The sequence below is a fragment of the Leptonychotes weddellii genome, chromosome 2, assembly GCF_054177405.1.
Source record: "Leptonychotes weddellii isolate Sample4059 chromosome 2, ASM5417740v2, whole genome shotgun sequence".
Taxonomy (NCBI): Eukaryota; Metazoa; Chordata; class Mammalia; order Carnivora; family Phocidae; genus Leptonychotes; species Leptonychotes weddellii.
Window position 1 is genome coordinate 126,005,739 of NC_138370.1, and position 26,495 is coordinate 126,032,233.

General features: G+C 39.6%; 1 protein-coding gene across 5 annotated transcripts in view; it reads left to right on the forward strand.

Moving 5' to 3' along the window:
- ADAMTS3 (ADAM metallopeptidase with thrombospondin type 1 motif 3) overlaps positions 1–26,495 on the forward strand; it is a 249,547-nt gene that overhangs the window by 20,929 nt on the left and 202,123 nt on the right. For 2 of the 5 annotated variants that reach the window (XM_031035962.2, XM_031035963.2), the window contains exon 3: positions 272–708. The exons of 1 other annotated variant lie outside the window; for it this stretch is intronic. In XM_031035962.2, coding sequence (XP_030891822.1) covers positions 272–708 — 437 coding nt within the window. The remainder of the gene's footprint in view (positions 1–271; positions 709–26,495) is intronic. 2 more of the 5 variants (XM_006740665.3, XM_031035964.2) reach the window with 1 other exon arrangement.

A 26,495-nucleotide genomic window follows, 5' to 3' on the forward strand; every position in this document is an offset into this window, starting at 1 on the left:
ATCCCGGGACTCCAGGATCATGACCTGAGCCGAAGGCAGTCGCTTAACCAACTGAGCCACCCAGGCGCCCTGTAGTACATTTTTTAAAAAGAAAATGATTCATTGAACCCAGAGTTCCCTAAGTGTAGTTGAGAAATGATTTGAGTTCTCAAAATTTCATACCTAATGAGATGGTTCAGGAATATACTTATTATGCAAGTTGAGGTAGAGCCTTGTGAGGTGGGGCACTTTATGCCTAAGCTATGTCCTCCTGTGTTCTCTTGTCACACAGGGTTCTACAATTCTATTTTTCACCCCACAGATTTACCAATAAAGAGACAGAGTGAGTATGAGCTGGTGACTCCAGTCAGCACAAATTTTGAAGGACACTATCTCTCCCATATTCTTTCTGCAAATCACAAAAGGAGGTCACCGAGGGACGTGTCTTCCAACTCTGAGCAATTGTTCTTTAACATCACAGCATTTGGAAGAGATTTTCATCTGCGACTAAGGCCCAACACTCAGCTAGTAGCTCCTGGGGCTGTTGTGGAATGGCACGAGACATCTCTGGTGCCTGAGAATGTAACTGACCCCATTAATGATCATCAAGCAGGAAATGCTTCAGAAAGAATCTGGAAAACAGAGCCTTTGCAGACTAACTGTGCTTATGTTGGTGACATCATGGACATTCCAGGAACCTCTGTTGCCATTAGCAACTGTGACGGTCTGGTAAGACTTATTCCCTTTTGTGTGTATGTGTTTGCAGGTGTGTGGGAGTGCAGCATGGCTCCAGCATGGTTTGGAAGGTAGAGGTGGAAAGGAAGCCTTACTCTTATATTTTAAGTTCAGGAAGGAGCTTGAGAAAGCATTTTATAGTCAAAGATGTGTGCTTTGGCTTCATTTTGCCACAAAGACAGCATTATTCCGAGAAGCAAAAGATACCTATTTTAGCATTTTTTGCTTACATTTTCACTTGTGTTACATTGGGGAGTTTTATTTCCTTATTTCTTTCAAAGCATCCTGAAAATTTTCTGAAGAAATGTAGATTCCTCCAAAATGATAGCATTTCACTTCTTATGTGGAAACTTTGGATATCTTCTTAAAGTATTTTGAATGCATTCTTTCGCTTCCCCACAGAATGCTAAAATGGGAAATGAGCAGATCCTTTGTCAGAATTTGTTCAAATCACATTACTTTACAAACATGAGATGTAGTTATCTCTGCATCGTGGCTTTGAGTCAGGTTTTTCTTTATTTTCAACTAAAATACCCGTATATTGCTCTTCAGTTTTGTTGATGAGGCCAATAGTAACTGACCTTTCTCTACACAATCTGCCGATGTGAAATATTTTTGTTTCATTACTCCAGATGTTATTTGGAAAGTGTGTCAATGTTTATACCCCCTCCATCCACAGTTGGCTTTGTTCAAAAAAGCAACCATTTTTCTTTCTAGGGTTGCCAGACTGCTGTTTCTTGGGAGTTCAGAGCTATTCCCTTTGTTTTGCCACTCTTCTGGGAGTTCTCGAAATATTCCTTATGTTCCTGCTTATAATTATTCTACCTTAGCTGGTCCTCCAACAATACCATGAAGTTTTTGCTATTGTTCTCTCTATGCATAGGCCCAACTCAGAGGAGGTATGATACATATGTTTTACCAAATGCTGGTGAGGTCATTGTTTCAGGCTTTATTTTTGCAGTCTTGTCCTGCCTCTTGATGCTCTGTAGGGTTTTAAGAGCCAGTGCAGAAAACTGAGCAGAGGACATGTAGCAGGTCCAAGTGTTCAAGTGGGACTGCATTAGATTAGGATCTGTACATTTGCATTTGGTGCTAGACGGTATTCTGGGGTTTGAAGACATAAGGAATTGCTTGAATTCTCATTCTCTACAAAGGTGGAATAGATGTGAATTAATTAAGTCATTGAATAGGAAATAAAAAAGAAAGTACTTTCTAGAAGATGAAGTTCAAAGTATTCATTGAGAAAGTGTGATTCAGTAACTACTAAGATAGAAAAGAACACAAATCATACAAAAGGTACTATTTTGTAATACTTTTAAGTAAAATACATTGAATATGAAACTTAATTCAGTGTTATTTTTTAGTTTTATAGCGTAAAAAATTATGTACATTTACCTTCTCAGTTAAGATTTGAAATGTGGGATATTGGCTTGAAAATCAGTTTAAGGAAGGTAAAAGGCAAGGAACTGACTTTAATGCATCATCACAGTGATTTTTTTTTTTTTTTAAGATTTTATTTATTATTTATTTGAGACAGAGAGAATGAGAGAGAGAGAGAGCGCACATGAGAGGGGGGAGGGTCAGAGGGAGAAGCAGGCTCCCTGCCGAGCAGAGAGCCCGATGCGGGACTCAATCCAGGGACTCCAGGATCATGACCTGAGCCGAAGACAGTCGCTTAACCAACTGAGCCACCCAGGCGCCCCATCACAGTGATTTTTATATCTGACTTAGCAACCAGTATTTTTCTTACCATATATGTCTAATTATTGAATCATAGATATGAGAAATCTGGGGCCATAACAAGTTGTTATAAAGAAGAAGAAAATAGATATAAAGTCTGAATGAATGTTAATTATTAGGATTCTTTAATTTCTCATTTTTAAGACGGTGTTAGCATCATGTGTAAATTGATATTGAGTGTGTGTGTACTATACAGACTGCACACTGAAAGTATTCATTTGTTCCAATCTTTGGTCCATTAATTAATTAATTAATTAATTAAACAATATTTATAGGAGCTGGTGATGAACCAAGTGCTATTCTAGGCACTGTGAAATGGTGGAAGGAATAGTGGTTACCATCCTCATGCAGCTCAAAGATGTTAAATTTGTCATGAAATTTAAATGTCAAAATATCTGGCATATGTATATATACATATATATGTTAGAATCACGTTTAACTTGAAAAATTGTAGTTAAGGGAAATATGTTCCGGAGATATGAATAGGACAGAGTTTTGAACCAGAGATAATTGGCCTAGGCCTTCAGCTAGATCCAGGAAAAGGGTGGGTCTGGCCTCTAGAGAAGGCAGTGCTGACTCTGTGGGTAGGCGGAATGAAGCCTTTTCTAGAGTTTCCAGTTCACAGTAGCCATGTGCCAGGGAAAAGTGAAGATGATGGCAGAAAGAACAGCAAGCAGGGTTATGGGGAGCGAATCAACAAACCAGAGGGATAACAGCAGGACTACTTCATTAAGTTGGGAACAAGTTCTTAGAATTGTAGAATTGCATTGGATGGGATAAGTCCTTAGCAGAGATGAAGCAGGAAGTTTAACTGAAGGGAATATAAATAAACTTGGCTGATTTGCTGATTCCTAAACCCCTCTTCCCTTTAACTGGCTATATAGGGATTCAGGCTTAACCTTCTTGGCCTCAGAAAGGGAAGCAGGGATACTGAGATAACATAGATGCCTGAGGATTAACCTGATGGGCTATCCAGCCATTGCCCTGGGAGACTCTGAGACTATAATCAAATCCAAGTAGGTCTAGTAGAAAGTACAGCCCCATTTGGCCTAAAGATACCAATGGAAAAATACCTGCCAGCAAGTATATAGTTAAGTCTCCTGATATGGAAGACAGTGTCACTGAAGCTTTACCTGGATGGGAAGTCGAATCCTTTTGGTTACATCGGTTTTCGATGGTATTCCCGTGATCTGACTTTCTCCATGTGTCCTTCGAAGCTGTTGCACATAAGAAACAGCCACAGGAACATAGATTTCACTAGGGTTGGGGGTTTCATAGTAAGGCTTTCTCCCGCAGTGAAACTCCTTACATCTCTTTCCTCTAACGGAAGCTTGTGGCATGCTCTGTGAGTTTGAAATGGGCAGCACTCTCAGACAGAATTACTTTGTAGTAAGCAGAACTCTTTAATTAAATTTAAAAACGAGTGGTACTCAAAGTGTGTCCACAGACTCAGGCTTGTGAAGAAATAAATACCGAAAGTGAGACTATATATAGAAACTCTTATACCAATTTGACAATTGTATTTGTACCGGGTCGAATAATTTTTAAAAAATGGGGCTGGTGTTTTGTCTTATCATTTTTTAAAATAATTTATTTATTTTATTAGAGAGTGTGTGTGAGAGAATGCGCAAGCAGGGGGAGTGGCAGAGGGAGAGGGAGAAGCAGGCTCCCCGCTGAGCAGGGACCCTGATTCGGGACTCGATTTCAGGACCCTGAGATCATGGCCTGAGTTGAAACCAAGAGTCGGACAAGAGTCGGCTTAACCAACTGTGCCACCCAGGCACCCCTCTAGTAATTAATTTCTGTTGTGTTTTACAAAATAGTCCAAGACCAATTGGGAGAAAAGAAAACATTGTCTCCACCACAGATAGTTTGCCTGGGTGGCTCAGTCGTTAAGCGGCTGCCTTCGGCTCAGGTCATGATCCCGGGGTCCTGGGATCGAGCCCTGCGTTGGGCTCCCTGCTCAGTGGGAAGCCTGCTTCTCCTTCTCCCACTCCCCCTGCTTGTGTTCCTTCTCTCACTGTGTCTCTCTCTGTCAAATAAATAAATAAAATCTTTAAAAAAAGAAAAAAGAAAAGCAAGCAGCGACACTTAAGCTGTTTTTACCCCTCTGGATATCAGCTACTTGACTGAAATAGTAAAATAGAGTCTACCTATCCCAGGTAACTGTATGAAATGATCAAAGGAAAGGTGCTTTAATAAAGGCTTGATTGAAGAGGACAGAAAGATGCCTCGAGTGACATATCCAAAGCCAATGTCTAGAATGTGGTTTAGACATTGATATGCATCATAACTAAAATATTATTCTCTTGGTTTCTGAAATCAACATCAGAGTCTTCTGCACAAAGGAATTGACAGTGATTCTTACCCAGTGTGGCCAAGAATAATTAATCTGTTCTTGTCTAGTGTGACCTTTTCCTGTGCTTTGCAAGATGATCATTTATGAGTGACTGCTAATTCTTTACCACTTACAGCTTTATTCTTGCTCTAGTTTATCCTACCTGTAGGTAAGAACTACTAAGATGTTCAGTCATTGAATCGTCCCTGCTTTCTTTTTTTTTTGAAGATTTTTATTTATTTATTTGACAGAGAGAGAGAACAAGTAGGCAGAGAGGCAGGCAGAGGGAGAGGGAGAAGCAGGCTCCCTGCTGAGCAGGGAGCCCGATGTGGGACTTGATCCCAGGACCCTGGGATCATGACCTGAGCTGAAGGCAGCCGCTTAACCAACTGAGCCACCCAGGCGCCCCTCGTCCCTGCTTTCTGATTGCATCCAATCTAGAACAAAGCCCAGCTTCTCTAGACCTCCGCCCCCCCATCCAGTTACCCAACTGAAGCTCAAGTCCTGTTAATAGGTTCTTTCTCACGCTCTTTTACTGAAATGCTCATGCTTCCCTCTGGTGTGCATTCTCCCTCCGTGCAACATGGAATAAACCCAGCTTGTCCACTGCAGATGTGCTGCTGGTGGTCTTTGGCTGGAGGGTGTCGACATGCTTTTCCTCTCTGCTTCGACATTTCTGAGATTTCACACACTTCTTAGTGGGAAGACACTTCTGGCTGAGAATCCCAGCTGAAAATAGATTTCTTTATTCCACAGAACCCTGGCATTTACTCTGGAACACCATTAAATCTCCCCTACGAGCAGTGGGAGCTCACAATCATATTTTGTGGTCTATAAATGTGCCAAAATAAAGGGTTGTTTGGTTAGTAGGCTTTATTTCATGTATTTCATAACATAAGGACACTGAATTTCTCTAGACTTGCTGGAACAATATTGCTCTGTTAATTCCCCTGGATTAGCATCAGAGGGACCTGGTTGGGAGTGGAAGAGCTGACTGCTAATGGCTTTTCCTGGGTTATCCAGCTCAGTGATTTCCTTGTGGGCTGATTTTATGATCAAGGGAGTCTATCTAGGACAAAAATTTTCAGCATTTTTTTAACATTTGGAATTCTTCCTTCAAATGAAATCACTAGGGGTTACCTACTAAAGTAATATGCGAAACGGATAAACTCAGGAAAGGCCTGCCTAAAACACAGGTGGGAGATGCTCTTTCTCTCTGTGTCTCTTCTTCCTGCCCTGTTCTCACTCTAGACCACTTTTAGTCTCCCGGAGGCGTCCAGCAGGGATCTTCACTGTTAGGGCAAGGGGTCTTGGAAGCTTGAGGTGAAGCATTTGGAAACCATAAATAGAGCCTCTTTTTTGAAATATCGGATAGTCACATCTGGTTAATATTGGAGGTATTTTATCTTCCTTAGATTTGGGGCATGGCCCAATGAAGTCTTGGAGGACAATTGCAAACCTATAAAGAAAACAGCCTTAGGACTCCCCTGCCTTGAGACTTTTGCTTTGGGATTTGGTCCCCTTAACAGCATATTCTTGCCATGCCTATTTCAGTAAGTCTAGCTGCAGAAGCGGTTTTTAAAAAGTCTGTCTAAAAAAGTATTGTGAGCCAGTGTGCCCGGGATTAAGAACATTTGACCTATGATTGTAAATACAGCTCAATCTAGTAAAAGAAATGTTTGATACTAAAAATGGATACAAGTCTGTAGTTATTTATAGTGGATTTAGAAAAGAGGGTTTTTGAGGGCTGATCTTTAGATGTTGATATTCAAACATCTGCTTTTGTGAGAGGAGCTGAAGGCGCATCACCTCCCATGGAACACGTCTATGAAAGGTGTCACGCATTTTATTGACTGGACAGGGGGAGATTTGTCTATTTATGGTTTATATGCTAATTTCAGAGACAGTAGACGGTTTGAGGAACAAAGGACTGAAACCTTGTTTTACCTCCAGGCACCTACACCAGGCTATTTTAGCAATGCAGGATTAGAAGGAGCTTAAAGCCCCTAAACCCTTTCATTTCCAGAAGTAGAAGGAAAAAAAAAAAAAAAAGCAGCAGGCACTGGCCCCTTTCAAAATGAAGAATGGATTCAAGTTCTCTAGTTCAATTAGTCTGGGAGAACCAGTACCATGGCGGACCTCATTGCTTCTTTCCTGAGATTTGGTTAAGCTGTGGCCCTTTGGGAGCTGTCACTGTTTACCTAGTTGTGTGTCTTCGAGGTTGGGTACATTTTCCACTCTGCCCCCTTTCTCAAATATAAAGGCAGCCGGTATGTGCTTATCTGGGGGAAAGAGGCAAGGTTTGGCATAGTCCTTGATCATTTTCACATTTTGTATCTGATTTGCATAAGTCGAGAATCATACATATGTCAAGTCTTTACCAATTTTTTTGGCTCTATTTCTCTTGTGTGATTTAGTTAATCTTATACGAAGAATATCCAAGGACATGAGCTGGGAATAGAGTAGGAAGTGAAAGAAAAAAACAAAAAAACCTGTCAGAAGTGTTTTTAAATTTTGCAGATATTTCTTCATAATAGTTATTTTGTAGTTAATCTAAATTATTCATATTTATTTATGAATATCACCTGTACAGTACTTATTATTTGATTTATATCATTTTTGATGATGATTTGTTTCCATTATCTCCCATAACATTGGTATAGTAAAGTTTTTAAAAATTAAGTTTAAAGATGAGTTAAAAATTGGGGGAAATGTAAATATGATGCTGCAAATCTTTCTTTGGACAGACATGGAAAAACAAAATAAAAGGGGCAGCAGAAGTACTTTTTCTTTCTGCTGTCAGCTTGGCAAGTAATGCTTCTTCTTCCCAGTGTCTTGACAACTATGACTTCTTTACTCCAGGACAGATTTTTCAAGATACTCAAGACATGCTTTAAGAACTGTGAAAATAGTGCTGACCACATCTTAAAATACCTTCTTCTGAGTAAATCATCATAAAACAAGAACAAGAGGACAGCTCGGTATTGATATGATGCCCTTGTGCATAATCAGGTTTTGAGGTCACAGAGTTCTAAACTGTAAGCAAAATCCAGCCTCAAAGTTTTTCACCTGTGAAAACCGTGTTCTTCTTTTGACTTAATCTTTGCTTCCAGGAGTACTGATCAAGTTAACAAAGCATTTTGAAGCACTAGGCTATGTAAAGTGCTATACCGATGGCTGTGGTAAATACTGAAGGTAAGTCAGGCATAACCTTGGTTTTCCAAGGGCACTGGAAAGGAGATGCGCCATAGCCGACCGGAAGTACAAGGCACACTGTTTTATATGTTGTAAGCCTAGACCGCATGAGATGTGAGAGCTCGGAGGGTGGAAAGATTGTTTCTGCCTGGAAGGATGGTGGAAGGCTTCCTGGAGGAAGCAATATTTGTGGTACAAGAGATTTGAAAAGATAAACATTTATGTTAAAATAATCCCCAGTGACGGTGGGGATGGAGTGGGTGGGAGGAGGAGCCTCTGAAGAAAGTAGGAACCTTGTTGGAGGTCTGCGTATGCTGGCCCTAAGATTGAAGGGAGGACGCGGAAGTTGATTTCATGAACTTTGTAACATATATAACAAATACATAGGAGGGCCAGTGTTTATCTGAATATGATACAAAAGGGAGAGAAAGAAAGAAAAAGGAGCATAGATCAGTGACTGTCACTGATATTAATAGGACTGCACGGACATTCAGGATGGGAGGAGGGCTAGGATTCCTGTTCCTTAATGACATTGCTTTTCTTCATAGAAAAAAGTTTCTCTGGGGGCTCCTGGGTGGCTCAGTTGGTTAAGCGTCTGCCTTCTGCTCAGGTCATGATCCCAGGGTCCTGGGATCCAGTGCTGCATCAGGCTCCCTACTCAGAGGGGAGCCTGCTTCTCCCTCTCCCTCTGCTGCTCCCCCTGCTTGTGCTCTCTCTCTGTCAAATAAATAAATAAAATTGTTAAAAAAAAAAAGAAAAAAAAGTTTCTCTGAAGTCATGGGGCCTTTTCCTCTGGAGTTTAGGGAGGTTTATTCATAGTAACTTTTTTCTAGAGTTTGTTTCCCAAATTTTATCTCAGAGGGTTATGAAATTTGACTTTGAAAAATCTGACTTTTTCCATCATCTAGGTTCTTCAACCTTTCAAGTTTGATCAGTGATTGTGCCATTTAGTAAACCTCCTGCTACGACTATTATTTCTTCCACCTGAAGTGTTTTCCTCACTTTCTTATTCTCAGTGCTCATATCTCTTACTTCTTGCCATTCCCCAACGAGTATTACTAATGTCATTTAGTGATATTACTGATTTTTAGAGATTTTATTCATTTATTTGTTAGAGAGAGAGACAGAGTTTGCACACAAGTAGGGGGAACAACAGGCAGAGGGAGAAGCAGGCAGCCCGACGTGGGGCTCGATCCCAGGACCCTGGGATCATGACCTGAGCTGAAGGTACACACTTAACCGACTGAACCACCCAGTCGTCCCTGAAACAAGGGACTTTAATCACTTGGTTTTTTTTTTAAATAATTATTTTCAAAAAATTTGATTAATTTTTAAGCAATACTAGGCTACACTAAATGTATCAAGACATTATTATTAGTCTTTTTTTTTTAAGATTTATTTATTTATTTATTTGACAGAGAGAGAGACAGCGAGAGAGGGAACACAAGCAGGGGGAGCAGGAGAGGGAGAAGCAGGCTTCCCGCGGAACAAGGAGCCTGATGCGGGGCTCGATCCCAGGACCCTGAGATCATGACCTGAGCCAAAGGCAGACGCTTAACGACTGAGCCACCCAGGCGCCCCCATTATTATTAGTCTTAATGTGGTTTGTGAGTCCTTTGATAAACAAGTTCAAATTTTCCATAATTGTAATAAATTTCTAAAAATTCTAGTTTATTGATCTTCAACAGGGATATGTAGTTGTACTGAGGTCTAACTTTAGAGTAAGTGATGTTCAAATAAAAAAGGACATTATATATAGCCTGATAGGTTTTGAAAAGCATGATCTAGATTGTTATAGCCTATTTCTACAAAATGTTTAGAAGATATTAAATTTTGAGGTTTGTGGTGAAAATAATCAATAAACACCAATGAAGAGGAACACCGGCTAAGGTATTTAGAGTTATAATACTTTGAAAGAGTTCAGTTTGGAAAAATGTAACTCCTATTGATGACGGAAGTCTAAACTTCTGTAAAACGGTTGAGGGAAATGGCTCCTGGTGAGAGCAGGTAGAGCACTGGTGTAGAATCAGACCTAACTCCAGTTCTGCCGCCTACCAGCCTGTGACCTTCAACAAGTGAGTTAACCTTTCAGAGGTCTCTTTCCTTCAGTAAAGTGGAGGTCAGGTCAAGACCTTGCCAAGACTGTTAGGGCATCTCTCACATAGCCTGGTGCCTAGGAAATGTAGGATTTATTACTGCAGTCCTTTAACTTCTTTTTTTCAATTTAAAATGATTTGTCCTTCCTATTTTGTGATTAATAATAGTAATGATTAAGTTTGCAAAATAAGAAATACTGCAGCCTGTGACCTAATTTGTGGAAATTTCAGTCTTCTCTGAAGTGAATACCTCGGGGAAAATCCTGTAATGTTCACATCACCCTCTCCACCTGATGTAGGGCTCCTTTATCATTGGCTCCGAGGAATACTCTAACCTCTGCCCTCCTGAAGACTTCTAAGGATGGGAAACTCACTCTTCGCCATCTTATTTATATATAGCTCTGCCATATGTAGAAAGTTCTTTCTTAGGTTTTACTCAGAAATAGGAAGTGAAAATATCTTGTTCCACTTACTAGGTTCTTCAGAGTTGACAAAGATGTAGTAACCATTCATGATTGACCTCTTATCGTTATTATTATTGTAATACTTCCATTTTATGCAGTTGACCTCTCAGTCATTCATTGTACCTAACAGGCAGCAAACTACTTCAGGAAAATTTCCCTAGAATGGTGTGAGATAGCCCACACTCTGGCCAGAATGGATTTAACCAGGCATAAGCTGTAATTTTAACATTCCTCTTGTGCTTTTTGTTTTGGGAAATATTTTAAATTATGAATCTCAGAGTGAGACATTTTTTTGGTGAGTAGTGATAAAGAGTCCTATGGCATTAGGTGATATAATACTGTTGTTCAGAGTCTTAACATCCTTGTTCATTTCATATCTCTTTCATCAGGTGATGGCAGTCAATATGCTGTCTTACATCTATTTTTTTTCCAGTCTGGAGTGTTCCTTAAAAAAAAAAATACAGCAAAGTATGCATTTTCTACAACTTTGTGGAGGCAATTGCGGGGAATGGAGAGTAAGGTGGCATGGTGGGTCCCTAACTCTAGCTATGAGAAAGTGCATTTTTGAACTTAAATGACATTATCAAAGTAGACTTTAGGGGTCATGGTGAATTTTAAAGATATTTCTGGGGGGGCACCTGGGTGGCTCAGTTGTTAAGCTTCTGCCTTCGGCTCAGGTCATGATCCCAGGGTTCTGGGATCGAGCCCCACATCGGGCTCCCTGCTCAGCGGGGAGCCTGCTTCTCCCTCTCCCACTCCCCCTGCTTGTGTTCCCTCTCTCGCTGTGTCTCTCTGTCAAAATAAATAAATAAAATCTTTAAAAAAAAAAAAAAGATATTTCTGGAAGACCTACTTCTGTCTAGTGATGTCCCTAAAAATGAAAGATTGTTATAGATTGAGAAGACCGTGCTATTAAATGCTAGGGTGTCATATGAACATAGTGGGGACCCAGTCTGAGCATGCAAAGCCCAAGAGAAAATGAAGAACAGCACTTAGTGAGAGATTCTGCAAATGTTAGCAACCCAAACACAGTGGGAAAAGTTTCATTTAGCATTATCTGTGAAACAGGATGCTTTTAACATAGTGATTAGAATCTTGGGGTAATAATTCCTTTAAGCTTGCAGGATACTTGATCTTGCTTAGAGGGTGCCAATATTTCCTGCTTTCCTGCCTGGTTTCATATAGTCCTTTATTTTTCATACCTGGCTCTGAGGATGGGATTAACTGGCCACTAGGACAAGAAAACAGACCAAAAAGAGTGATGTGGATCCAGATATAATTAAATCACTGTGAGAGCTCCGTCTCTGTTTGGTCAGCCACATGTCATTGTTACTTTTGACTTCAACTGTGGTACCAAACCTAAACTCAGGATAATGATGAGGTAAGATTCTGAACCATATTGGTCTTAGATTCTAACCATTGATCTAATAATTTCATGGGAGGCCTCTTTTTATAGCTGTGCTTGGAAAAATTTTGGAAACATGTGCCTCTAGGAGAATGTTTTAAAATTAGGGCTGTATTTATGGAACTTCATTGTAACTCCTCCCCATACTTAAAAACTCAAGAGTTCAAATTAGATCGGTGATTCTTTCTGTTCCACCTGGTGGACCTTATGTTTTGAAATATGATGTAAACCAAACTGTGCTTATTAAGTAATAAATCATTTTTCTTTTCTGTTAATAATAAAAACATACAAAATTGCTGGTCAAAATCACCAGTGAGTACAACTTACTTTCTTTCTGTACCCATTGGTGATCTCTGATAAAAAGATTAAGTCATTCTTGGACTTAATTAGCGTTTTGGTCAGCCTTATACCATAGTGATAACCATTCCCAGATTTCCATTACTGCCTCTACTGCTTCCTACAGCCCACGGATCTAAAATTAGGAAATTGTTGACTATAAGCTTTCTGAGATTCATGTTAGGACTGCTCTTCTATGACTCTGTAACTAAGTTTGTAATGGGCAGTGTATTCCTGGCCAAGGAAGAAATCAAAGCATCATACTTGACCATTATTCGTCAGTCATGGTCTAGGGTGGGGGACATTGCATGTATGAGTATTACTTTGCCAAATGTTGAGATATGGTTACTTTCTACTAATGCTTTCTCTACTTACTTTTTTATAAAATTTATTTTTAATCCACTATGACTAAGTCTTGTGTTCTTGAAGGCTCCAAAGAACCCAACTATTACAACCCAAGCTATTACAATTTTGGGAGATGTTTCACCTTGACTCCCAACAAAATGTGGAAATAAGAGAAATATGAATATTCATATATATACACATACATATACATGCATATACACATACATGTGTATATGTGTGTGTATGTGTATATCTGTAGAGAGAAATATAGTTATGTTTTTATAAAATATTAAGAGCAAGAGGGACTGTCCCTTGGATATGCTGTTAGGGAAGTACCTACCAAGTTACTTCAACATGGGAATGTTTTACCAGCTCTATTGATACAGCCTTTCCCTGGAAGAGCTCCTCATATGTTACATTTGAGGAATATGTAGTGAAAGTTGAGAATCATTGTTCTCTCCAAGGGGCTTTTGACCTTAGTGGGCACCAGCATCTCCTGGATAGCTTATTAAAACATAGATTGCCAGGTGTTATCTCAGTTTCTGATTTAGTAGGTCTGTCGAGGGGTCTGAAAGTTTGCATTTCTAACAAATTTGCAGTTAGTGCCAGACTCCATAACTCAACTGTTTCTTGTTTGTGTGCAATGATACTGGATACTGGTTCTTCCCAACTGACCTGCTTCTCTGGTAAGGAATTTCAAGGTTTTATTTTATTTTATTTTATTTTATTTTATTTTATTTTATTTTGATTTGTAGTACTGCTTTGGCCCTTGCCCACTGCCCACTCATAATCCCAGCCAATCTGACTCAGCACAGGTCAGTTCCAGTCCCAGATTGGATTAACTGTGCCTAGCTACAGCTTCCTCTCTTGGTCCCCTTGCCTGGAGGCTACATATTCTTTGGAAGCACCAGTGAGTGCCATCCCCAGGCCACGTTCTGGCAGAATACAGAAACGGTATGAATATGGACAAGCCACTTAATATGTCTGACGTTTGGATTCCTTCTTTGAATCTTGTAAAGATTTCCTCATGGTCGGTGGAGCTTTGAAGTGGATACTCATGAGTTATTCAGAGGCCAGTAGTCAAAAGAAGTGCTTGTGAGGTTCTAAAGCCACTTTGCTTTCAAGAACTGGGGGTGGGGCTATGCCATGAGGCAACACAGAGGCCTTAAGATCTTCAGTTGTCCTGTGCTTTAACATTCTGGGACCATCACTCTCCTCAGGTTTCCATGAATCAACCTTGTACTCTGTCCATACACCAGCTCCACCAACTCTGTGCTTTACTCGCCCTCTTCTGTAAGTATGCTTTCAACTTAGATAATATCATCTGATTTTAAGGCTTCAGATATCATCTATACAGTGATGACTCCATGTGCACCCTGACCTCTCCTCTGTGCTCCAGACTTGTATTCGTATCCTGCTGCCTATTCATCATCTCCAGCTGGGGGTCTAACAGCCATCTCAGACTTAAAAGGGCCAAAGATCAATCCTTGATAGCCATGCCTACATGATTTCCTCCAAAAAGTCTGGGCAACTATTTCTTAGGCCAAAAACCTGGGCTTCTGCTGGATGCCTTTTCTTTCCTCATCTCTCCCATCAAATCCATAGTCTTAAGATTTTTCTATAAAATATGTTCTGAATCTACTTATGAAATCTCCAATGCTACAACTTTGGTTAGTATAGTGACCTCCTAACAGGATAGTATAGTGACCTCCTAACTGGGTCTTTTTGTTCTATTTTGCTCCTCTTCATCCTTCTGATAGGAGCAGAAGCTAAATTTGATGAACTTTGTTTAAAAGCTTTCAGTTATGTCCTGTTAAAATTCAAACTTCTTGGGTGCCTGGGTGGCTCAGTCGTTAAGCGTCTGCCTTCGGCTCAGGTCATGATCCCAGGGTCCTGGGATCGAGTCCCACATCAGGCTCCCTGCTCTGCGGGAAGCCTGCTTCTCCCTCTCCCACTCCCCCTGCTTGTGTTCCTGCTCTCGCTATTTCTCTCTCTGTCAAATAAATAAATAAAATCTTTAAAAAAAAAAAAATTCAAACTTCTTACCATAACTTTTAAGACCCTATGTTAGTAGTTTCAGTAATCATTGTGTATTGTGATCATCTAAAGAGCTTTAAAGAAAATGTAGATACCTAGACACCAAGCCCAGAGATACAGATTCATTTGCTCTGGGGTAAGGCTCAGCCTAAGTAAATTAAGTGCTGCTCCAGATGATTCTAATATGCAGCTGGGTTGGAGAATCATTTTTCTTTCTAAGGGGTCTCTAACCATAGTGGGCATGGTAATCTTATGGACAACTTGTCAGAACAGATTTCTGGGTGCCACCTGGGGTTTCTGATTCAGCAGGTCTGCCCAGGAGCCTGACAGTTTTCTTTCCTAACAAGTTCCCAGGTGACACTACATTTTGAGAACCCGTGTTCTATAAAATCTAGTCTTAGCATACTTCTCTGATATTATGCCCTTGTTCACTATATTTCAGCCACTTTGGTCTTCTTTTTGTCTTTTAAATAATCCAAATTGTCCCCATCTCTGGCCTTTTGGAAATGCTGCCTTTTTTTTTTTTTTCCTGCTTGGAATATTCTGTTCTAGATCTTTATTTTTTTTTTAAGATATTATTTATTTATTTAAAAGAGAGAGAGAATGAGAGAGAGAGCACATGAGATGGGGGAGGGTCAGAGGGAGAAGCAGACTCCCTGCTGAGCAGGGAGCCTGATGCGGGACTCGATCCTGGGACTCCAGGATCATGACCTGAGCCGGAGGCAGTCGCTTAACCAACTGAGCCACCCAGGCACCCCTGTTCTAGATCTTTAAATAGAGGTTCCTTCTCATCACTTCAAGTGTTAACTTAAATTACATTTCCTCAAAAAGGATTTTCCTGGCCCTTTTAGCTAAAATAGCAGCCCTAGTCACTTTACACTGTATTAGTGTTTTAAATCTTATTTGTATCCATTATCCATTATTGGCATCTCAAATTTATCTTTTTTAAAAAAAGATTTAACATTTATTTATTTATTTATTTATTTAGCATGGGGGAGGGGGCAGAGGGAGAGGGAGAGAGAGAATTCCAACAAGACTCTGTGCTGAGTGCAGAGCCCGATGTGGGGCTCGATCCCACAACCCTGAGATCATGACCTGAGCCAAAATCAAAAGTCAGATGCTCAACCAACTGAGCCATCCAGGTACCCCCTGTCTCAAATTTATCTTGAATTTATTTTGTACATGTAGGGAGAGCATAGGTTTCTCTACTGAGGATAAGAATTCTTTCCTGTGGGTCTTTAACAATGCTTGGCACATAGTATGTACTCAAAAAATCAATATTGATAGGCTGAATGGTATAAATATTGGGATGGGGAATTGAGTACCACTTTTGAAAGATGAATTATAGATCTTTCTTTAATGTGTTTAGAATTCCCTTTGTGTAACTTTCACAAATGAAGGGAGTGCTATGAACTTCAAAGTTTAAGGTTCCTAAGATTTCGTTTAAATTAACTCTATCCTTCTGAATTGTGTTTTAGTGCTGTGGTTTTCATAACTAAGCTTTTTCCCCCCTCTCATTTTCTCTCTCCTCTTCTTTCACATATAAGCTAGTGAAGGGGCAACATCATCTTGACCCAAACCCACACTTAAATTCATAGTAGAAGTGTAGTGTGTCTCTTAAATTAATACACTCGTGTTAAGCAGCAAGAATAGATACAAATCAGTGTGGTAAATTGTTGCTTAAGAAAAGATAGAATTTTTAAAAAAACATTATAAAAATATTATTCTTTGGATAAATTCCTTGGAAGAAAACAAAATATGCTCATATACTGACTTTCCAGGCAACGTTGTTACTATAGCAACCTATAGTTCTCCTTTCTGAGTACTGGTCACATATAAATTATCTGTTTAATGCCTTTTTCCCCTGTGCTCAACTAGAAACTCCATGAGCGTTGGAACTGTGTCTGTCATGCTTACTCCTGGTATCCATAAAACCAGGCACCATTCCTGATATATAGTAGGTGTGCAATAAGTATCTGATGACTTCCTGAATGAATGAGAACATGGAATGTAAGTCTCATGGCTCTATAATCTGCTTGCTATCACCTTCCAGGTTTCTTGAACCCTAATGGAATAAATGCATTCTCTGTGTAGAATTCCTCTCCGTCCTTCTCCGTTGGTACCTAAAACTCTGCTTTGTAACTTTTCATTTCTTTTTGTGGTTTCTCCTTGATGGAATGTTACAAAGATTCTCAAGCCAAGTACAAAAAGCCACACCTCTTCAGTTTCTTGGATGGTTTGACTTCTTTCAGGCAAGTACTAGTTTTTCCAATTTTTGTGTCTCTTGGTAACTCCCAGGATTCTTTATATTCCTGTGAGTGAATTCTCTCTCTTTGTGCTTCTTAGGAGGGAACAAATAGATTGATTGATATCTAACTAACTCATTCATTCATTCATTCATTCAATAAATATTTATTGAGCATCGACTGTGTGCTATGTACTTTTCAGTGCGAGGGATGCTGCAATGAGTAGAAACAGGCATAGTATTTGCCCCCCTTGGAGTTTATCTTAGAGTGGGAAATAGAGACATTACTTTTTAAAGTCACCCAACTGAGTAAATAAAGATATAAAGGAAATGGACATTATTTTATGAAAAAGGTAACAAGGTCATCAGACCTAGGCTAGGGGTCAGGGGTCAGCCTATCTACCCGAAAATGGTAGATAAGCTGAATTTTAAAACATGAATAGGAATTCCCTAGATAAGGTACTTGATGAGCACATTTTATGAAATAAGAGGACAAGGAGACTATGGTGGGGGAGGGGGGAGGGGGGCGGCGGGGGAGATTCTGAGTTGGGTGAGATAAAATTTGACTTCCTGAAGAAAACTAATCTGTCACAGTAGTCCTCCTGAGCTACCATAGGTGTTTTTTTGTTTTTTTTTAAAGATTTTATTTATTTATTTGAGAGAGAGAATGAGATAGAGAGCATGAGAGGGGGGAGCATCAGAGAGAGAGGCAGACTCCCTGCTGAGCGGGGAGCCCAACGTGGGACTCGATCCTGGGACTCCAGGATCATGACCTGAGCCGAAGGCAGTCGCTTAACCAACTGAGCTACCCAGGCACCCAATAGGTGTTTTATCATAATACTAATATGAGTTAAAATCTCTGAGCACTGACTCTGTGTGCCAGGCACAGATCTGTCCTTTATAGGAATGATGTTAATCCTGAGAACAGTTCCTGTTTATGGATTAGGAATCCAGAGAAGTGAGTGTCTTGTCTTTGTCTCCTGGAAGACCTGAATACCTGCATTCAGAACATGTACCTTTGATTGTTACCTAATCCTGGTTCCCAGAGGGTATTCCTAATATTTCCGGTAGCTCGGGTAACCTGAATTCAAACACGGAAACATATATGGATCTCTCTTTATATATGTATTCCCTATGTATAATCATACGTATATGAAGATGTATGTGTATATGTTTACATAAAATAGTCCCTGTGGGTATTTAGGTGTGTGTATATTATTATACATACACATGTAATTATTTTATATATATATATATACACACACACAATCACACACAAAAATCATTAGTATATTTTGATGTTGGAAATTGAATCTAGGCATTTGAAATCAAGCAACTTCATTGTGAAAAAGTTGCTGGATGGGATAGATAGATGAGTACTAGTAATTAGTAAATAGAACTGAGCTGTTTCCTATCAAGTTTGGGTGCCTAGCCACAGGAGGTGAGTGAATTCTTTAGGGCAAGTGAAAATCTTCTGCGTTAGCGTTATCCTCTGCTGCTAAAGCAGCTCATCTCCATTCACAGTAGCTGCTTATAGCTTTAAATAGCATGCCCTGGACTCTCTCTGCCAACTCCTCTCAAGCCAGCCAGGGTTACCGTGGGGCCAGGGTTGCATGGACGATGCCGTCTGTGCGAGGCCAGGGAAGGGGTTAGTGAATTGGCCAGCTGCCTGGGCACCGGTGGAGGGAAGCCGCGGAGCAGTGCAGCAATTTCCTGCTTGGGGTGAAGCCCTAGAAGGCTGGTGCTGGCTAAGCCCAGACTCTTAAATTCTTTCGTGATAACTCACTGACCCCCTCCTCCACCCCCATGTTTCTTTTCAGGGGGAATTTGATTCGTGCTATTCACAGGTACATGGAGATGATTTAGGGGGATCAGAAAGTCCCCCTCCCTCCACTCCCAGCTCATAGTCCTTTTGCCTGGAATTTATACTGTTAGAAAACTCGAATATCATACTCTCTAGCTCTGAGTTTCTAGCATAGATGAAATCACATTAGCCGTGGAACAAACCTGCTCCTGAAGCACACTGAAGGGATGGCAAAAGGACAGGGGAGGGGGACCGTGAACGGGAAGCACACGTCAGGGGAGGCTGTGAAGGATGGGGCAGTGCATGGCAAAATAGACCGTCAGGAAGGAGATAAAGACAAGAAAAAGACCATACGTTGACTGTTCCTCACAGTTTTACTTAAGTCTGACCTTGACTTTGCCCATTTCCCTTTCTTTGGAGGGTGAGGGCAAAATAAAGCAAATTTATTCCCCAAACTTGCTTAATTTAAGTGTCTCCTCTATCAAGGTGATCGAACTATTCCGCATTAAGTATAGCTGATAGCTAGCCTCTTTTCTGAATTACCTTAATTGTCTCAGTGATGGTTTTGTTCTGTCTTTCAAGTTCAGATGCCTTTCTAATAATTGGTGGGGTTCCAGGGAGAAATCTGAGGAGAGGGGATTTTCCTAAGTTATATTGGGGTGGTGGAGCACTTCTTGGTGGAAAGAGCATCTGGTCACTGCTTCCTTGTGGGTCTTCTGTCTGATCTATGGAGTATCCTTCCTCAATGAAGTGGGATCTCTTTTTTTTTATTTTTTTTTTAAAGATTTTATTTATTTATTTGAGAGAGAGAGAGAGAGAGCACATGAGAGGGGGGAGGGTTGGGAGGGTCAGAGGGAGAAGCAGACTCCCTGCCGAGCAGGGAGCCCGATGCGGGACTTGATCCAGGGACTCCAGGATCATGACCTGAGCTGAAGGCAGTCGCTTAACCAACTGAGCCACCCAGGCGCCCAAGTGGGATCTCTTGAAGGAGAAACATTTCCTCTCACTAAATAGGATGGGGTCCTAAGACTGTCTCTGAGCAGATGCCCTTTCCTGGGTAGACCCCTCGGGAGCTGTGAGCTTGCCTCACAGGGATATAAAGGCCTGTGTGTCCTCCCAGAGTTTTAGTCGTAGCGCTACGGGGTCTTTGGTGGTTGTAGAACCATTCCCGTTGTTTTATAGGTCAGGGAACAGATGCCCAGAGAAGCTGAGTGAGGAAATCAGTGTCACACATTTCTGATGAGCAGCCGAGAAAGAACTGGAAACCAGGTCTCACAACTCCTGTCTCAGCGTTTTCCCTATCTAGCACCTGGTTATGAATCCGGAGTACTTCCAAGAGGTCTGAGCGCAGCTTCCCATTCTGCCCAATTCTATTTTTTCCCTTCTCCTTAGCTGACTCAAATGCTTTGGTTTGGCAATATAAAATGCTTATCCATTTCTGTATTTTATTTGAGCTGGCTGCCCTATGCCTCGTTCTCATGAAGCCTAATACCAATTATGTACTTCAGAAAATACATATCACACTAACAAGACACATTTAGTTTAATAACAACGAAGACAGCACACTGGGTACGTGTATCGACTCTGGAGTTAACCGGGTAACTTCACCACTTACTGGGCGTGAAACCACCTTTAAGTCTCATTTCCTCCTTAGTAAAATGGTGATAATAATAACCAATGTAATTAGAATAGAACCTGTTGCACGGGTTATTGTGAGCCATAAATAATCCACGTAGCACTTGGTACAGTGCCTGGGACATAGTAAGTCTTCAATAAAGTTAGTTATTATTGTTCTTCTTAAATATGCTCGGTTTTTATAGTTTATACAGCATTGTCATTGCCTCAATTTTAAAAATCACAGGACATTGTCACCATGTACTGATTTAGAAAGAGTCTAGTGTTGTTTTCACAAACACAGCAGCAGATCTGTGACAGGTCTGAGGCTCAAGGGTGTCTAGGTGCTTATACACGGTCCTGCCTCCTTCCTGCCTGTCTTCCTCCCTCCCCATCCTTCCTTCGCTTTCTCTTTTTGTTGCAGTCTCTCCCTTTCATGTCCTTCTGAAAGGACGAGAGCATAGCACATATTAGGATAATGCCAGCTAAGTCATTTAGGGAAAGATCAGAACAAAGACCATGTGAGGGAAGCTTAAAGGAATCTTTTCAGGTATATGAACTGAATAAGATAACACACTCGGGAAATAAAGGTTGCTCTAAAGTTATTGGCGGTCGAAGCTTAAAAGGAAATACAGTAGGTTATACTATTCTTGTTTCCTGACAATAGAAAACAAGATACTTTAAATCTGGCAGATTATTATTTTTTCCAGTTGGAGCTAAACTCAAGTTATAACAATTGTAGGCCCTACTTATGTAAATCAAATCTTGATCAATCATCTGTACTTGAGAGACAGCTCAGTATTTGCAGATGTAAGTCACATTTTCATGTTATCGTTGTCTTTTAAGATGGCCTTATTATAATCAAGTTACATGTTAAAGATATTGTTCAGATTATGCATGGAAATAACTCAGTGTCCAAATGAGTCATGTTTGAGTGGGCTGCATATTAATATTTTCACTAATTTTTAAAAATAACAGAGGCAACAGGAATGAGTCATGCACTTATTTAAAAAACCTGTTTAAAAGTTTTCCAATACATTATTCATATTTAATCTTAATTAAAATTTAATGTAATGTGTAGAATTGCTTCATGTGTTACCTTACACAGGTAGATGATAAATTTTCTTGCAGATTGCATTCTGATCTGACAGTGACATTTGCATACAATTTTACTGTCAGGTTTAATTTGTCTTTGTAATACTGGAAAACAAAATGGTTGTCAAATTTATAGGATATCAGTGTCCTTTTTTCAAACAGGTAACTTACTTGTGTAAACAGGTAAGAACTCCAGAAATTGCTTTGCAGGAAAAAAAGGAGTTATTACTCTGGGCCTGTGTTACTTTTATAAAGTTGTAAAGAAATTGCCTCAAAATTCATTGGAAGTAGAATTTTTTTTTCTTTTAAGGCATGTGCCAAATGTAGATTGAATATACACTCTGCCTACATTTTTCTTCTTTTCTCTGATTCAACTTTTAGAATAGTCAGGTCTTTACTCTTTGCTATATGAGAGATTATTGGGTAATGCCCAAGACTCTTATAAAGTTAACAGGTTATTAAATTCAGGCATTATTATTCTCTCTTATCTGTTTTGATAGAAGAGCGATCTTCTATCAAAAATATCTGAAAATAGGGGCGCCTGGGTGGCTCAGTCAGTTAAGCGTCTGCCTTCGGCTCAGGTCATTATCCCAGGGTCCTGGGATCGAGCCCAGCATCGGGCTCCCTGCTCAGCGGGAAGCCTGCTTCTCCCTCTCCCACCCCTCCTGCTTGTGTTCCCTCTTTCGCTGTGTCTCTCTGTCAAATAAATAAATAAAATCTTTTAAAAAAATCTGAAAATATAAGAATACATTATTTTCTATATGGTGGGGTTATGGTTGGGATTTTATATTTTTAAGACTTAAAACAATTCTGTTAAACAATTGCTAGTGTTGGGAAACAAGCTCACTTTTGTATTTGCTCAGCCTTAGATATTTCTTTCTTCTTTTTCTTTAAGTTTGAAGTTAACGTTTTAACTTTTATAATGGCTTTAACCTTTTAAAAACATTTTCACAGTTTTAACATTGTCAGAAATGAAGACTGTTCTTTTTTTGTTGGTTATGATTCATTTCTCTACCAGTTTCCAAGATAGCTGTTACACAAGGTGCAGTGATTGAATAGAATAGAACCTGTGTGGGAGAGATGTAAGTGTTCAGCTTGATAAGTATAATCATCCTGTATTTATTCTAAAGTTAGTAATGAGAATGGTCTAATTTCAGAGGATCATTGTTTTCTCACCACAGTACCTGATGTGAATAATAGACTTTGTAGGTGGCTTGGATACCCTTTCTGGTTTTGGCCTCAGAGTCTCAACTAACCTTAAGTGTTGTGTGAACGTGTCCTCAACATGCAAGGGTTCTCTTCATCTCGTCAGATTGTTCCTAGGACAATGTTAAGAGTTGTTGCTTAATCTGTTCTGAGAGAGAGAGGAAATTTCCTGAAAGTGCAATGTAAGTTGAATGGAGAGAAACTAACTGGATTAAGTTTAATTTAGTTTATTTGCAGGCTGGACCACGTGTTAAAAAGATCAGAATTTGTGGTGAATATTGAGGATGAAGTTTGGCCCACCGCTTCTACTCAGGTCAATGGTGGGAGGAAAGGTTTTCAGTCTGTTTTTCCAATTATAGGTTTGTGTGTAGGAGAGAGGATGTACCATTTCCTATGTGATTGTGAAATGTCCCTTCCTTGGGGTCTTCTTCGATTGTATTTGTTCCAGCAATTTAAGCTGCCATGTCACTTAAGCTTGGTTTCTATAGAGTCCCCAATGTTTTTACTTGAAATTCTTGGGTACTCTTTCCCTGTATGTCGAAGGGGACATTTAAAGCTCTGTTTGAGGGGGAAGTTTTGGGGACATCTCAAATGGAAATCTAGATACCTATTCTGAGTTTATTTCAGAGATCTAGGTAGAACAATGGTATAGTTAATGAGTCTGGAAACTCATTGAAATCATTTTCTTTGCTTACTGAAAGCATTCATTTCTGTGTGGTTACTCTGGCTTGATTTTTCTGGTAACTGCTCTTTATTATAGTAATGGAGGTAAATAATTAAAAGCTATGAATAACTTCAATTGAAATAGAGGAAATTATTGAGAAAGAATTTAGGCAATGTACAGTATTTGCGATTCTTTTATGTATAATTTAAGAAATAGTTACTTTTGAGGTGTTTCTTTATAGAATTTGTTTTGGAACAATTAAGTAAATCTTGCTTTTACAGTGAGAATAATATAAACTAACGTTTACTTAATACCGATTACATGCCAGAATCTCTGTTAAGTACTTTTATGTATTATGTTTAATAACGACCCTGTAAACTAGGTACCAAGTTCTCATTCCCATCTTTTTAAACTGATTCCAAAAGATACTTGCTATTTTAAGGGAGTGTGAATATTAGAAAAATAGAGAAGAAAGGTTAATCTCTATGTAGAACTAGGCTCAAATATGGGCCTGCATTATCTGACAAAAAGGTTATAAATATTTGGATTGATTTTTAAATGTTGTTAAATAATCCTTAATTTGGGTGACTTGTTTATTTTATTTTACCATTTAGAGCTGATTGTGTATTAGAAACTAGGTGAAATGTTTTGGGGAGGATATAGATTGTTTAAACATGGGTTTGGGGGAATTTATAGGAGAGCAAGGAATAGTGACTACAGTTTGAGTCTGGGCAGAAGTGTAGACAAATATGGGGCACAGCTGATAGACTGGTTGGTTAAGCCCAGGGGAAGCCTATTGCGTGAAAATCGATGAGCCTCCTGAGAGAGAGCTTACCTGAGGAAAGAAGAATCAAGCTATTCTGAGCTTGACTTGGTCTTGGGCATTGAAGGACAGAACAGTTCTGAGCATAGGATAATAATGTTTGTTATTCATGTATTTTTTTTACTGCTGTAGCCCTCAATGGATTTATGTCTGAGCCCCATGGAAATATAGGAGGGCATCTAAATAAAAACCGCAATGAGAAGAGGCTTGTTTACAAGTGTATGGGAAACATGTTTTGGAGTCTCCAAACAATACCTGTGACTTGTTTGGGCCTAGGAATCCTACATCAGCAGGTCCAGGAGTTGGTGACATTTAAGTTATTACCGTTAATGAGACCCATCCATGTCCATAGATGGGTAAGCCCAGGCAACCTGGGGGGTTATAGAAATAACTGTCATACCAGTGAACATGAAAGGGAGATACTGGGAAAGAAAGGGAGAGGGGGAAGGGGAAAGAGGCAGGTGGGCATTCAGAGGACAGACTGATAAGAATTACCCTAGGGGTCAAGGAAGACTTCAGGGAGGGGAGTCTTAAAGAATATTTAATACTGAAGCATAGAGAGATAGGAAAGAGAGGGAATGCCAGTCTGAACAGAGGAAAATATAGAAGTAAAGACATGGACATGGCAAGTATGGGGAAGGGAGGAAGATAGTGAAAACTTTAGTTGGCTTCATCATAGCACATACAAGGAGCTTCCTAGTGGCAATAAAGAAGAGTGTCCTGATTGGAATTATATTCAAGAAGTAATTAAATAGGTTACATGGTGGGGAGTGAACCAGAAGTGAAGGGGAAGTAGTGGAGAGCAGTCTGAAGGCTCATGCAACAGCCACAATGTAACAATACAATACAATACAATACAATACAATACAATACAATAATAGATAGTATGATTAGAAACTAGAGAAGTAGCTGTGGACAGAGTGAAAGGGGAAAGATTGCATAACATTATTGAGTAGAATTCCTACAATTTGGCAACGAATTTGGTTGGAGAGAGAGTAGGAGGGTGTGGGTAGGGCCATCAGAGATCAGCTGAGTTTTGAAAAGGCATGACTGGAGAATATAGAAAACCAAAGAACAGGAGAAGAAAAACGTTTGATAGATTCCCCCCCCCAGACACACTGAATGTGAACTGCCAACAGGATGTGCAGTTGGAGATATTTAGCAGACAGCTGGAGGTTGGGGGAAACTCTGGAGGGAACACATGGCCTGGGGGAGGAATTTGAAGACAGGGGCATAAAGGAGGTAACTGAAGTGGGGACAGTGGATAGAACTGAGGATATCCAGATAGGAGAACTGAAGCATAGAGCCTATTTTTTAAGTAGATTTTATTTATTTTTTATTAGCAATTTTAGGTTCATAACAAAACCAAGCAGAAGGTACAGAGATTCTCTGAGCACCCTCTACACCCGCATACACAGAGAATACCTATGTTTAGGGAACATGAAGAGTAGGAGCTAGAGGAAGAGACCCACAGAAGTGGCTGAGCAAGGGAAACAAAATTCTGAGGGTAGAATATTTATGGAAACTAAAGGATTTAAACTTAGGGTCAAGTTTATATTGATGAAAAACATTAAATTACACAATACTTTTTGTTTCAAGTGCTCTTCTTAACTCAAATGATGTCAAAATAGTGTTCCTAGGAAGATATTCTTATAGAATCCACTAATGAATAGCTACAAGTGATTTTGCCTCAAGTATTGGTATCATGAAATGATGTTTGTTCACGCCTGAATCAGCTAGATGATATTTCAGAGTTTCTCTCTTAAAAATGTAAAATATTTCTCCCAATGCTTCTTTTTCTGATATTAGGAAGTCATTTAAATTTCTTTGACTCATCTTCCCCATGTGACCATACTTGTATTCTATAGTTGCCTTGAAAAATATCTTAGAAAAGTAAAATGAAAATAACTCAGTTTTTCAGTCCAAGAGTTCCTGGTGGGAGATTTTAATTGCTAATCTATTTTAACTCTCCTACTCTGCTTAGAGGCTTCTTCAAAAACCATTAGCATGAATGAGTCACTGCTGAGATAAAGAATAGAAGTTAACACCCCAAGGTCTTAGTAGTAGTAGTAGAGAGGAGATTTGGAGGCTAAGTGGAAATATATTTATATCGAGGGACTTCCATATTTATGTGTATTTTATAATGTGCATGTGTTTGTTTATTGCAGTGCATAGATATACTTTTTTAATTGGACATGTAACTGTGCATATTATTAAGCATGGTGAATGATACTGTGCATTTCCATGTTATTGTGTTATTTGTGTATACTCTAAGCTAAAAGTCATATACTTGATGTGAAAGGGCATATATGACTTTTAAAAATCAGCATAAGTACATGCACATAAATGCATTTATTTATATTACCCATGGAGA